Below are 13,164 nucleotides of genomic sequence, written 5' to 3' on the forward strand. Positions count from 1 at the left end.
ATGCATGTATAGGACGTACAGAGTGTCAGAGGGATCTTGGTGTACTTGTCCATAGATCACTGAAGGCAGCAGCACATGTAGATAAGGTGGTTAGGAAGACATATGGGACACTTGCCTTTATTAGCCAAGGCATAGAATATAAGAGCAGGGAGGTGATGATGGAGCTGTATAAAATGCTAGTTAGGCTACAGCTGGAGTACTGTGTACAGTTCTGGTTGGTACACTATAGGAAGGATGTGATTGCACTGGAGAGAATGCAGAGGAGATTCACCAGGATGTTGCATGGGCTGGAGCATTTCAGCTATGAAGGGAGACTGGATAGGCTAGGGTTGTTTTCCTTAGAGCGGAGAAGGCTGAGAGGGGACCTGATTGAGGTATACAAAATTATGAGGGGCATTGATAGGTTAGATAGGAAGAAACATTTTCCCTTAGCAGAGGCATCAATAGCCAGGGGGGCATAGATTTAAGGTAAGGGGCAGGTGGTTTAGAGGGGATTTGAGGAAAAACTTTTTCACCCAGCAGGTGGTTGGAATCTGGAACACACTGCCTGGAGGGGTGGGAGAGGCAGGAACCCTCACAACATTTAAGAAGTATTTAGATGAGCATTTGAAATGCCATAGCATACAAGGCTACGGGTCAAGTGCCGGAAAATCAGATTAGCATAGATAGATGCTTGATGGCTGGCAAGGACACGATGGGCTGAAGGGCCTGTTTCTGTGCTGTATAACTCTATGACTCTGGAATTTCCTCCCTACACTTCTCCGCCTCTCCACCTCTCCACCTTGCTTTCCTCCGATAAGACACTTCTTAAAACCTACCTCTTTGGTCAAGCTATTGATCATCTGACCTAATATTACGTTATGTGGCTTGGTTCTGTACTTTGTTGAATAATACTCCTGTGAAGTGCCTTGGAACATTTCATTGTGTTCAAGCCACTATATAAATATAATTTGTTGAATAAGTTGTAGTTGTGATTCATGTATAAGAACTCCCAAATCCCTCTGACTACCAATATTTACTAGGCTCACACATTTAAAAAAAATTCTGCTTTTCCATTTTTCCTATCAAAGTGGATAGTTTCACACTTCCACACATTATAGCCCATCTGCCATCTTCTTGCCTAATCTCTTAACCAGTGTATATCCCTTTACAGTGTCTTTGCATCCTCCTCACAGCTTACTTTCCCATCTAACTTTGCATCGACAGCAAACTTGAATACATTGGACTTGGTCCCCTCATCCAAGTCATTGATAGAGATTGTAAATAGCTGAGACCCAAGCATTGATCCTTGCAGCAGTCCAGTCATTACACAATGACATCCTGAAAATGACCCTTGTATTCCTACTTGTTTCTTTCTTTCCATTAACCAATCCTCAATCAGTCTCGGGTAGGAGGTCAGGAAATTGTGATCTTGAATCGAATGTGGGAGAATTGGTTGATCTATTGAAATCATTGTCATTTACTTTTATCACATGAATTTTTGGTACATGTACTGTTTAATTGTATTGTTTACATGATGTACCTGATTACTGAATTTTGTATGTTTCAGAAACAGCCAACTGAACCTATTGATACTGAAAGTCCACTCATTGCTACTATAGGTGGTTTAGTAGCAGCTTTCATTATTTTATTAGTCATCATGATAATTTCTCTGGTTTGCAGTCGGAAAAGGTATTTATACTAGCATCTCACAAAGCATCAGTGAAATCTCATATTTGCATTTCATATAAGAGCTCTGTCCAATGGGTCAGTGAGTTTATCCAAGAGTAGTTGAGCTATGCAGATTGGAAGATCTCCGGTTTGACCCCTGTTTTTTGCTGACTTCCGAATGTCAGCTGCAGTGGTAATGGCTCTACAATCAGCCTACAATTCACTTCTGCTCCTCCAAGCCCACAAAAAAATAATTCCGAACTTACCTAGACTCCATCTTCCTCTTTGGCTCCATTGTCTGTGGAACTGGTCTGTGTGTATATGGCTCTACAATCAGCCTACAATTCACTTCTGCTCTGACTGTTTCCAACCTGAATTGACAGTCAGGGTCCTACAACCCCGATTTGTACATTACAAGGAGTTTACCATCTGAAACTGGCTGGTGCTTCGGCATCCAATGGTAGGCCCCTTTAAAAATGTTGCTATCCTCTTCATGGGTGTTAACAGGCAGTAAGGCTACCATTATGAGGCAGTTACTGTACTGTTAATGCCAAGCAAAAGAAGTGAATATTGATTCCCCCAAAAAAGTAAATAAATGATCTGGTTGGGCCTCTTCTCACTAGGTTGGGCTGGCAGGAAAACCACAATGGCGTCCCCGTGCAGGCCTCTGTTTAAAATAACATTATGTTAGATTATGTCATCAGAGCCCAAACTGCATAGTTAAAGAAGGACCCAACCACTTTCTGCACCCCATTTGCCTGCTCAGAAGAGGAAGTTAATATCAGAAGCAATGGGATCTGTGTGGGATGTCAGTGGATCAGTCCCACGGATGATTTTGACTGGCTGCCCGCATGTTAGGCAGTATTATAATTGCCACTAATATTTCTGTTCTTGAAATGCCTGGTTTTTCTGTCAGGATTTAGTAGTATACAGTGTTCCGCTGTCTACATTATGGACTATAATATCACAATGTTACCTACACTGTACAATGTTAGTGCCCTACTTTAATATTGATCATAGAGCAAATTGTAGGTGATAACTTCCTGACTCTCTACTGTGAAAATATCCTTCCAGACTGCAGCCTTCTGATTGCATACAGGCTGACACAGGTGCTGTGCTGAAAGTGTCACTTTGCAGTGACTAATCATTATCCATATATTATCACGCACAAAGGCAGAACAATCTGTCAACAATACTTAAAACTATGGTTGGGTGATCTGAAGGTATTCCGACGAGAACAAGTACATGTATCTGAATATTTTACAGAAAGGAATCTCAAATCAGATTCCAAGACTTGTCCTAGTTTCCCTTGGAATCCTGTATTCTGAGTTCCCTGCATATGGCCAGCTGGACCTTTCCAATAACAATAGTGTCTTTAGAAAGTAATTCTTTTCAGAATCACTTCAATTCAAATACATTTGATGAAAGAAGTTTGGCCATTGCATTGAATAAAATTAATTAATGAGTCCAATCAAATTGTATAAAAATGTTTAAAATAGCATTCTGCCTTCATTTATTACCTCCTGAGATATTAAATTCTTGCTGGAGTTTTGTTCTGAGGACATTCATTGACCTCAGTATCTCCCCCAAATGGCAAATCTTTGAATATAAACCTGGATTACTTGATTATAAGGGCAGTATAGATCAAAAGCCTATTTGGTCCTTTGTAGTTCAGTCATTCAGAGGCAAAAGAAACTATGGACAAAATATGGATAAAATTCTTTTGGGCCTCCTTATCTCGAGAGACAATGGATATGCGCCTGGAGGTGGTCAGTGGTTTGTGAAGCAGCGCCTGGAGTGGCGATAAAGGCCAATTCTAGAGTGACAGGCTCTTCCACAGGTGCTGCAGAGAAATTTGTTTGTCGGGGCTGTTGCACAGTTGGCTCTCCCCATGCGCCTCTGTCTTTTTTCCTGCCAACTACTAAGGCTCTTCGACTCGCCACATTTTATCCCTGTCTTTCTGGCTGCCCGCCAGCTCTGGTGAACGCTGGCAACTGACTCCCACGACTTGTGATCAATGTCACATGATTTCATGTCGCGTTTGCAGACGTCTTTAAAGCGGAGACATGGACGGCCGGTGGGTCTGATACCAGTGGCGAGCTCGCTGTACAATGTGTCTTTGGGGATCCTGCCATCTTCCATGCAGTTCACACGGCCAAGCCATCTCAAGCGCCGCTGACTCAGTAGTGTGTACAAGCTGGGGATGTTGGCCTCGAGGACTTCTGTGTTGGAGATACGGTCCTGCCACCTGATGCCAAGTATTCTCCGGATGCAGCGAAGATGGAATGAATTGAGACATCGCTCTTGGCTGACATATGTTGTCATATGTTGCAAAAAAAAACCCTTAGCGAATGTAATCACCTTTGTAAGTCTGCCAAAAGATGCTTCACCTCCCAAAGGACGTGGATGAGCTTTCCGGACGTCGATGGTGGGCACTGAGGAAATGGCTTATTACCTGCACCCGCTTCCCCTCCCCCCCCTTCCCCCCCCCTTCCACCCCCCATCCCCTTCCCTGCTCCACCCTCTCAGCTCACCCCCTCACAACCCCGTCCCAGCCCGCCCCCCCTCGCACCATCTTCTCCCCACACCCCCTTCCCCTGCACCCCCCCACCCCCTTACAGCCCCCTTCCCAGCTCCCCCTCGCACCCCCCCTCCCTCCACCCCTCCCCCTCGCACCCCTCCTCCCACCGGCACCATCCTACACCTGTGTAGGGGCCCTAACAACCCCACTGCCTTGTGGGCGTCTCGGGAGAGACCAAGGCTAAGGGAGTAAACCCTAACAGATAATCCAGTGCGGAACCCATAGGCGGTCATGTGTCACCTTTGGCATGTTTCCGGCAGTTCCTGCAGCCATACTGGTGCCAAACGTCGTGCCCTGCACTCCTTTGGACCCCACCAGAAAGGCCAAGAGGGGGGTTTTGACGACTGGGCAACTCTCAACTTACATAAATTTGCCCAGGCATGTGCCATGGAGAGGTCACTCCATAGTTGCCTCACAGCGACTGACACAACACGGAAGGCAGCAGTTACGGGTTATAAGTCCAGATAAATTGGCGTAGAAACTGGGCGCCACGGGTTGCCTTTGTTGGTGGGAGAGGTCATTGCACCTCACTGGACAGCTACTGCCCGCCTCAAACCGGGCAGCCCCCGGTCAATAAGGTTCTGTCCCGCCACAGTCTAGCTGCTTCAATGGGTGCTTGGTGCTCAGGGTCATTGCCTGAAAGGTGGACTGATACACCGCACCAAACAACACGAAATGGATAAAATACACAAAAAAGAATCTATATAAAAAAAGGAAAAAGAAGAAAATAACTAAAAATAAACGTAAAATGGGGGGGGGGGGCCCATCATGCTCTGAAATTATTGAACTCAATGTTCAGTCTGGCAGGCTGTAGTGTGCCTAATCGATAAATGAGATGCTGTTCCTCGAGCTTGCGTTGATGTTTACTGGAACATTGCAGCAATCCCAGGACAGAGATGTGAGCATGAGAGCAGGGGGGAGTGTTGAAACGGCAAGCAACCGGAAGCTCGGGGTCCTGCTTGCGGACTGTTTATTTTATTTTATTTCATCTTAGTTTGTTCAATTTGCTTACTCACTGTTTTTTTCATGTTTTACTTGCGGCTGTTCAATTTTCAGTCCGTTAACACCCTTTCTGTACTAATGCTTTGTCTTTCAACACACCATTAACATATCCTTGCTTACCTTCTGCTCAGCTATTCTGTGACCTTGTCCTATTTACACCTTCTCCTTTGTTATCTCTTGCCCCACCCCCACTTTACTTGCTTCTAACCTTTTACATTTCTAATATTTGCCAGTTCTGAAGAAGGGTCACTGACCTGAAACATTAACTCTGCTTCTCTCTCCACAGATGCTGCCAGACCTGCTCAGTATCTCCAGCATTTCTTGTTTTTATTTTCTTAGGCTGTCCCTTGGGATAGAGAATGACTTGCTTCCACTCAGGTTTGATGGGTTCTGAAATGGGTGATATGTCCTATGTGTGATCTGCAGACTCTGCCACATGAGGGGCCGGTGATGCTTGAAGGGTCAGGTAGATGAGCAGTTTGGAGGTTTGTGTGCTACCTCTGATGGCTTGACTTCGCCTCTGCTGGTCCCTCATAAAGTCCCTTGAGGTGTACGATACCTTCCCGAATGCGCTTTCTCCATTTAAGACTGTCATGAGCCAGGGGCTCCCACGAGGCAACTGGGATGTTTGATCTCTTCCTTGCTATTCCTATCAAGTTTTCGCCTATACTCTTCTCCAGTGTATTATGGGCTGCTCTGATAGCAGCCTTTAATTGCCTTCAACTGAATTTGATACCTTCATCTGTTTTCCTGCTTGTCTAATTTGTCTTTGAACATAGAATCATACAGGAAGGAAGGAGCCCATTCGGCTCATCATGCCTGTGCCAGCAATGATATGTTAACCAATTTTGTTCTGTTTTGTTTTACCATGTGCCCTTTTAATTCTAGGGACATACATGGTTTCTTTTTGCATAAGGATGGTTGTGAAGGTATTCCATTCTACTTTGGTGTTGCTGTCATCCCCATCCAGTTGGACTGTCCAATCAATTTTCTTTAACCTTTTAAAAATCTTGAACAGGGTTATGTATTTACTTTTTCTCTACTATTTAGTATCAATAGAGACCCCTCTCAGTCACTTTCATTCAAGATTCATGTGTTTCAATTTCTCTAGTGTACCCTCGTAGCTCAAAACCAGCCTCAGGACTTCTCTGCATCACCTCTAGGAATCAAATATTTCAGTTGTGCCTAAGTGACCGAAACTGATAGTGATTATAGAACTGTTAACACTGTTTAAGATCTCATATTGTACTGTCCCTGGTCATGTTAAATGTACTTTTCACTCATGTAAGGCAGAAGTTGAAATACTGTGGAAGAGGTTGAACATACATCTGTTGTATATATGTACTTGAATTTTTTTCTCTGCTTTGTATATATAAAGTATGTTGTCTGATTATTCATTCTGCAGTTACAAAAGAAAAATAAAATCAATAACTGCGATGAACACAGCTCAAACAATTACACTTGATGCACTGCAGAGTGGACCTGTTGTTCCTGGTACAAACAAATACAATTTGGAAGGGTGAGTGAAAAAAAGCTGCATTAAAAATAGCTTTAACAACAAAAAGAGGAAACATTTACATTTATATATGGTTCCAAGAAGCCATCCCTTTTGAAATAGTTTATACATTTTGAATGATAGTGGAGTGCACAAATCTTTGTGGCAGCAATTGTTCGTGTTGTTTTTGGTTAATTTTCCCTATTCCTTCTCCTCTCAGGCATTAATGATTCCATGATTAATACCTTGGTGGGGTATGAGTATCGGTAGCTTTTGGGAACCTCACTCAATATTTATGTAAAAGCAAAATACTGCGGATGCTGGAAATCTGAAACAAAAACAAGAAATGCTGGATTCACTCAGCAGGTCTGGCAGCATCTGTGGAAAGAGAAGCAGAGTTAACGTTTCGGGTCAGTGACCCTTCTTCGGAACTGACAAATATTAGAAAAGTCACAGATTATAAACAAGTGAGGTGGGAGTTGGGCAAGAGATAACAAAGGAGAAGGTGCAGATTGGACTAGGCCACATAGCTGACCAAAAGGTCACGGAGCAAAGGCAAACAATATGTTAATGGTGTGTTGAAAGACAAAGCATTAGTACAGATTAGGTGTGAATATACTGAATATTGAACATCAGCAAATGCAAACCTGAAGAAAAACAACCTGAAAAAAACAGTGGGTAAGCAAACTGAACAAACTAAGATGAAATGAAATAAATGCAAAAAAAGATTGTAAAAAATGTAAAAAGGAATGCAAAAAAAAGGAAGAAAAAATAACTAAAAATGACTAAAAATGAAAGTAAAGTGGGGGGCTGTCATGCTCTGAAATTATTGAACTCAATGTTCAGTCCGGCAGGCTGTAGTGTGCCTAATCGGTAGATGAGATGCTGTTCCTCGAGCTTGCGTTGATGTTCACTGGAACACTGCAGCAATCCCAGGACAGAGATGTGAGCATGAGAGCAGGGGGGAGTGTTGAAATGGCAAGCAACCGGAAGCTCAGGGTCCTGCTTGCGGACTGAGCGGAGATGTTCCGCAAAGCGGTCACCCAGTCTGCGCTTGGTCTCCCCAATGTAGAGGAGACCACACTGTGAGCAGCGAATACAGTATACTACATTGAAAGAAGTACAAGTAAATTGCTGCTTCACCTGAAAGGAGTGTTTGGGGCCTGGGATAGTGAGGAGAGAGGAGGTAAATGGGCAGGTATTACACCTCCTGCGATTGCAAGGGAAGGTGCCCTGGGACGGGGACGAGGTGGTGGGGGTAATGGAGGAGTGGACCAGGGTGTCGCGGAGGGAACGATCCCTTCGGAATGCTGACAGGGGAAGGGAGGGGAAGATGCGACTGGTAGTGGCATCACGCTGGAGGTGGCGAAAATGGCGGAGGATGATCCTTTGGATATGGAGGCTGGTGGGATGAAAAGTGAGGACAAGGGGAACCCTGTCACGGTTCTGGGAGGGAGGGGAAGGGGTGAGGGTAGAGGTGCGGGGAATGGGTCGGACACGGTTGAGGGCCCTGTCAACCACAGTGGGGGGAAATCCTCGGTTGAGGAAAAAGGAGGTCATATCAGAAGCACCGTCATGGAAGGTGGCATCATCAGAGCAGATGCGTCGGAGACGGAGAAACTGGGAGAATGGAATGGAGTCCTTTCAGGAGGTAGGGTGTGAAGAAGTGTAGTCGAGGTAGCTGTGGGAGTCAGTGGGCTTATAATGGATATTGGTAGACAACCTATCCCCAGAGATGGAGACAGAGAAGTCGAGGAAGGGAAGGGAAGTGTCAGAGATGGACCATGTAAAGGTGAGAGAAGGGTGGAAATTGGAAGCAGAGTTGATAAAGTTTTCTAGTTCGGGGCGGGAGCAGGAAAAGGCACCGATACAGTCATCAATGTACCGGAAAAAGAGTTGGGGGAGGGGGCCTGAGTAGGACTGGAACAAAGAATGCTCGACATATCCCACAAAAAGACAGGCATAACTAGGACCCATGCGGGTACCCATAGCGACACCTTTTACTTGAAGGAAGTGCGTGGAGTTGAAGGAGAAGTTGTTCAATGTGAGAACAAGTTCAGCCAGGCGGAGGAGGGTGGTGGTGGATGGGGACTGGTTGGGCCTCTGTTCCAGGAAGAAGCGGAGAGCCCTCAAACCATCCTGGTGGGGGATGGAGGTGTAGAGCGATTGGACGTCCATAGTGAAGAGGAGGCGGTTGGGACCAGGAAACTGGAAATTGTCAAAATGACGTAGGGCATCAGAAGAGTCACGGATGTAGGTGGGAAGAGACTGGACCAGCGGAGAAAAGATAGAGTCTAGATAGGAAGAAATGAGTTCAGTTGGGCAGGAGCAGGCTGACACAATGGGTCTGCCGGGACAGTCCCGTTTGTGGATTTTGGGAAGGAGGTAGAAGCGGGCTGTCTGGGGTTGCGGGACTATGAGGTTGGAAGCTGTAGAGGGAAGATCTCCAGAGGAGATGAGGTCAGTGACAGTCCTTTGGACGGTGGCTTGATGTTCGGTGGTGGGGTCATGGTCCAGAGGGAGGTAGGAAGAGGTGTCTGTGAGTTGGCGTTGAGCTTCTGCAAGGTAGAGGTCGGTACGCCATACAACAACAGCACCACCCTTGTCTGCAAGTTTGACGCCCTACGTCATTTTGACAATTTCCAGTTTCCTGGTCCCAACCGCCTCCTCTTCACTATGGACGTCCAATCGCTCTACACCTCCATCCCCCACCAGGATGGTTTGAGGGCTCTCCGCTTCTTCCTGGAACAGAGGCCCAACCAGTCCCCATCCACCACCACCCTCCTCCGCCTGGCTGAACTTGTTCTCACATTGAACAACTTCTCCTTCAACTCCACGCACTTCCTTCAAGTAAAAGGTGTCGCTATGGGTACCCGCATGGGTCCTAGTTATGCCTGTCTTTTTGTGGGATATGTCGAGCATTCTTTGTTCCAGTCCTACTCAGGCCCCCTCCCCCAACTCTTTTTCCGGTACATTGATGACTGTATCGGTGCCGTTTCCTGCTCCCGCCCCGAACTAGAAAACTTTATCAACTTTGCTTCCAATTTCCACCCTTCTCTCACCTTTACATGGTCCATCTCTGACACTTCCCTTCCCTTCCTCGACTTCTCTGTCTCCATCTCTGGGGATAGGTTGTCTACCAATATCCATTATAAGCCCACTGACTCCCACAGCTACCTCGACTACACTTCTTCACACCCTACCTCCTGTAAGGACTCCATTCCATTCTCCCAGTTTCTCCGTCTCCGACGCATCTGCTCTGATGATGCCACCTTCCATGACGGTGCTTCTGATATGACCTCCTTTTTCCTCAACCGAGGATTTCCCCCCACTGTAGTTGACAGGGCCCTCAACCGTGTCTGACCCATTCCCCGCACCTCTACCCTCACCCCTTCCCCTCCCTCCCAGAACCGTGACAGGGTTCCCCTTGTCCTCACTTTTCATCCCACCAGCCTCCATATCCAAAGGATCATCCTCCGCCATTTTCGCCACCTCCAGCGTGATGCCACTACCAGTCGCATCTTCCCCTCCCTTCCCCTGTCAGCATTCCGAAGGGATCGTTCCCTCCGCGACACCCTGGTCCACTCCTCCATTACCCCCACCACCTCGTCCCCGTCCCAGGGCACCTTCCCTTGCAATCGCAGGAGGTGTAATACCTGCCCATTTACCTCCTCTCTCCTCACTATCCCAGGCCCCAAACACTCCTTTCAGGTGAAGCAGCGATTTACTTGTACTTCTTTCAATGTAGTATACTGTATTCGCTGCTCACAGTGTGGTCTCCTCTACATTGGGGAGACCAAGCGCAGACTGGGTGACCGCTTTGCGGAACATCTCCGCTCAGTCCGCAAGCAGGACCCTGAGCTTCCGGTTGCTTGCCATTTCAACACTCCCCCCTGCTCTCATGCTCACATCTCTGTCCTGGGATTGCTGCAGTGTTCCAGTGAACATCAACGCAAGCTCGAGGAACAGCATCTCATCTACCGATTAGGCACACTACAGCCTGCCGGACTGAACATTGAGTTCAATAATTTCAGAGCATGACAGCCCCCCACTTTACTTTCATTTTTAGTCATTTTTAGTTATTTTTTCTTCCTTTTTTTTTGCATTCCTTTTTACATTTTTTACAATCTTTTTTTGCATTTATTTCATTTCATCTTAGTTTGTTCAGTTTGCTTACCCACTGTTTTTTTCAGGTTGTTTTTCTTCAGGTTTGCACTTACTGATGTTCAATATTCAGTATATTCACACCTAATCTGTACTAATGCTTTGTCTTTCAACACGCCATTAACACATTGTTTGCCTTTGCTCCGTGACCTTTTGGTCAGCTATGTGGCCTGGTCCAATCTGCACCTTCTCCTTTGTTATCTCTTGCCCAACCCCCACCTCACTTGTTTATAATCTGTGACTTTTCTAATATTTGTCCGTTCCGAAGAAGGGTCACTGACCCGAAACGTTAACTCTGCTTCTCTTTCCACAGATGCTGCCAGACCTGCTGACTCAATATTTATGTATGGCCCTATTTCTAGTAGCTAGAAACAGGCAATAGGATTAAGAAAGGCTTGCAACCAAGTCTAATGCTGCCCTTCTCCAACCTTTATCCCCATATACAGCCACTTACCTTCGTGTGGCCATATCGCTTTAATTGTACCAATCACCTTTTGTAAACTGCCTTTTAGGCCAAGCCCAATGTGGGCTGGGAACTCACTCACACTGTGAAAATGAAGCTAACTCTGCATGATCAGATGATGTCAGCAAACTAATGGTCATTACACATTGCCCCGTGAATGCTTGATTGGTGACTGAATTGGAAAATATACCTCAATGGCTTCTTCACAGTGAATACTAATCATGATTTGCTTTGTTTGTCCAAATTCACCTTTTATATTCACACATCATAATTTAACAATGTGTACTATGTGTAAATGTAGGATGCTTTATCACTTTTTGTGGAGATAATTTATTACATAAGGGCAATAATTTAAAGGTGGACACTGGTATTTTTTGTTCACATTAATCATGCAGTATCCACAACTCTGGAATACATGAACTGTGATGCACTACCAATCTGGTGAGCAAAATTTTATCATGTTACTTCATTGAAAATGTAGTTGAGTTTAAATTTCTACAGTCCTTTGTGTGCAAGAAATCTTCCTGATTTAGCTCCTCAATGGATTAGTTCTAATTTTAAGATTATGTCCTCATGTTCTTGATTCTGTCACCAGAGGAAATTGTTTCTCAGTATCTACCCTATCAAATCCTTTTAACATCTGAATCTCCTATACTCAAGGAAATACAAACCAAATTTATGCAACCTTTCCTCATAATTTAATCCTCTTAGCTTTAGTAACAATCTAGTGAATCTCTGCTGCACCTGTTTCAATGCCAGTATATCCTTCCAAAGGTGCAGTGCCCAAAGTCTTCAATCAACTCTTCAAACAATAAAGATTAACAGCAATTTATTTTAGCAAAGCCACTGTGAACAATTATTCCAACAGAAAGGATTTAAGAAACTCAAGGCAAAATAAAAAATGTTTTGTTGACTAATCGTCATTTGGTAGTACAGAACTTGAGCATTACTGAAAATAGATACATTCAGCTGAATTTTATGAGCATGCCGCATTTTGCGGCGACGTGCTCTCATCTTGGCGGTCCGCTCGCATGGATATGCTGTCGCTGAGCCTCTGCGGTATTTCGCTTGACGCTCATTTAAATGGAGGGGGCGGAGTGGCTGCCCCCAATGAAGTAGAGGGGTGGCCGTTCCGACCCCGGCAAAGGTGTCCGGCTACCACACAGGCGGCGCCGCCATTTTTAAAGGGCTTCAAGCCCATCATGTAAATGCTGCGCAAATCTTTGAAATAAACTTTTATTCAAACTTTGCATCCCCTCTCCCAACCCCCAACTGAGTCCTCAATATATAAAATTACCTTTACCCCCGGAAAACCAATTTTTCAAATAACGAACTTCAACCCCCCCCACCTTCAGAACATTGACCCCCAACCACTTCCCACCATCCCCACAACCAATCAGAGCAGTTTCCCTGCTCCTACACCCCTCCCGACCTGAAGGTTTCACTGCTTCACCCCCTCCCTATCAGCATCACGCCTCGGAACTCCAACTAGATTTCTGAAGGTGCAGAATTTCCATTTGGAGGCCATAATATTGGCATGGGACAGCCACTGGGACAAGGTAAGTTTATTTAAATTTATTTCCATTGATCTTAATATGTAAATGAAGGCCCCACCGCCGAGCAGTGCCAGTAAAATGTGGCGGGGCCTTGTCAGCATCAGGGGTCATTGCGGGCCGATCCCGCAAGTATTTTAAGGGCCCCCTCGCCACGACCCCTGATGTTGAGGGGCTGGTAAAATTCAGCCCATTCTGTTGAAGCTTTTCATCTTAAACTCATCAAGCCAATCCGCAAGAATACCAATGTAAGGGA

General features: G+C 45.4%; 1 protein-coding gene across 10 annotated transcripts in view; it reads left to right on the forward strand.

Annotated features, from left to right (window-relative positions):
- cdhr2 (cadherin related family member 2) overlaps positions 1-13,164 on the forward strand; it is a 250,231-nt gene that overhangs the window by 216,729 nt on the left and 20,338 nt on the right. For all 10 annotated transcript variants that reach the window (XM_068043480.1, XM_068043481.1, XM_068043475.1 and 7 more), the window contains 2 exons: positions 1,550-1,671; positions 6,639-6,752. In XM_068043480.1, the coding sequence (XP_067899581.1) occupies positions 1,550-1,671; positions 6,639-6,752 (236 nt within the window). The remainder of the gene's footprint in view (positions 1-1,549; positions 1,672-6,638; positions 6,753-13,164) is intronic.

This window comes from Heterodontus francisci, chromosome 12 (genome assembly GCF_036365525.1).
Source record: "Heterodontus francisci isolate sHetFra1 chromosome 12, sHetFra1.hap1, whole genome shotgun sequence".
Taxonomy (NCBI): Eukaryota; Metazoa; Chordata; class Chondrichthyes; order Heterodontiformes; family Heterodontidae; genus Heterodontus; species Heterodontus francisci.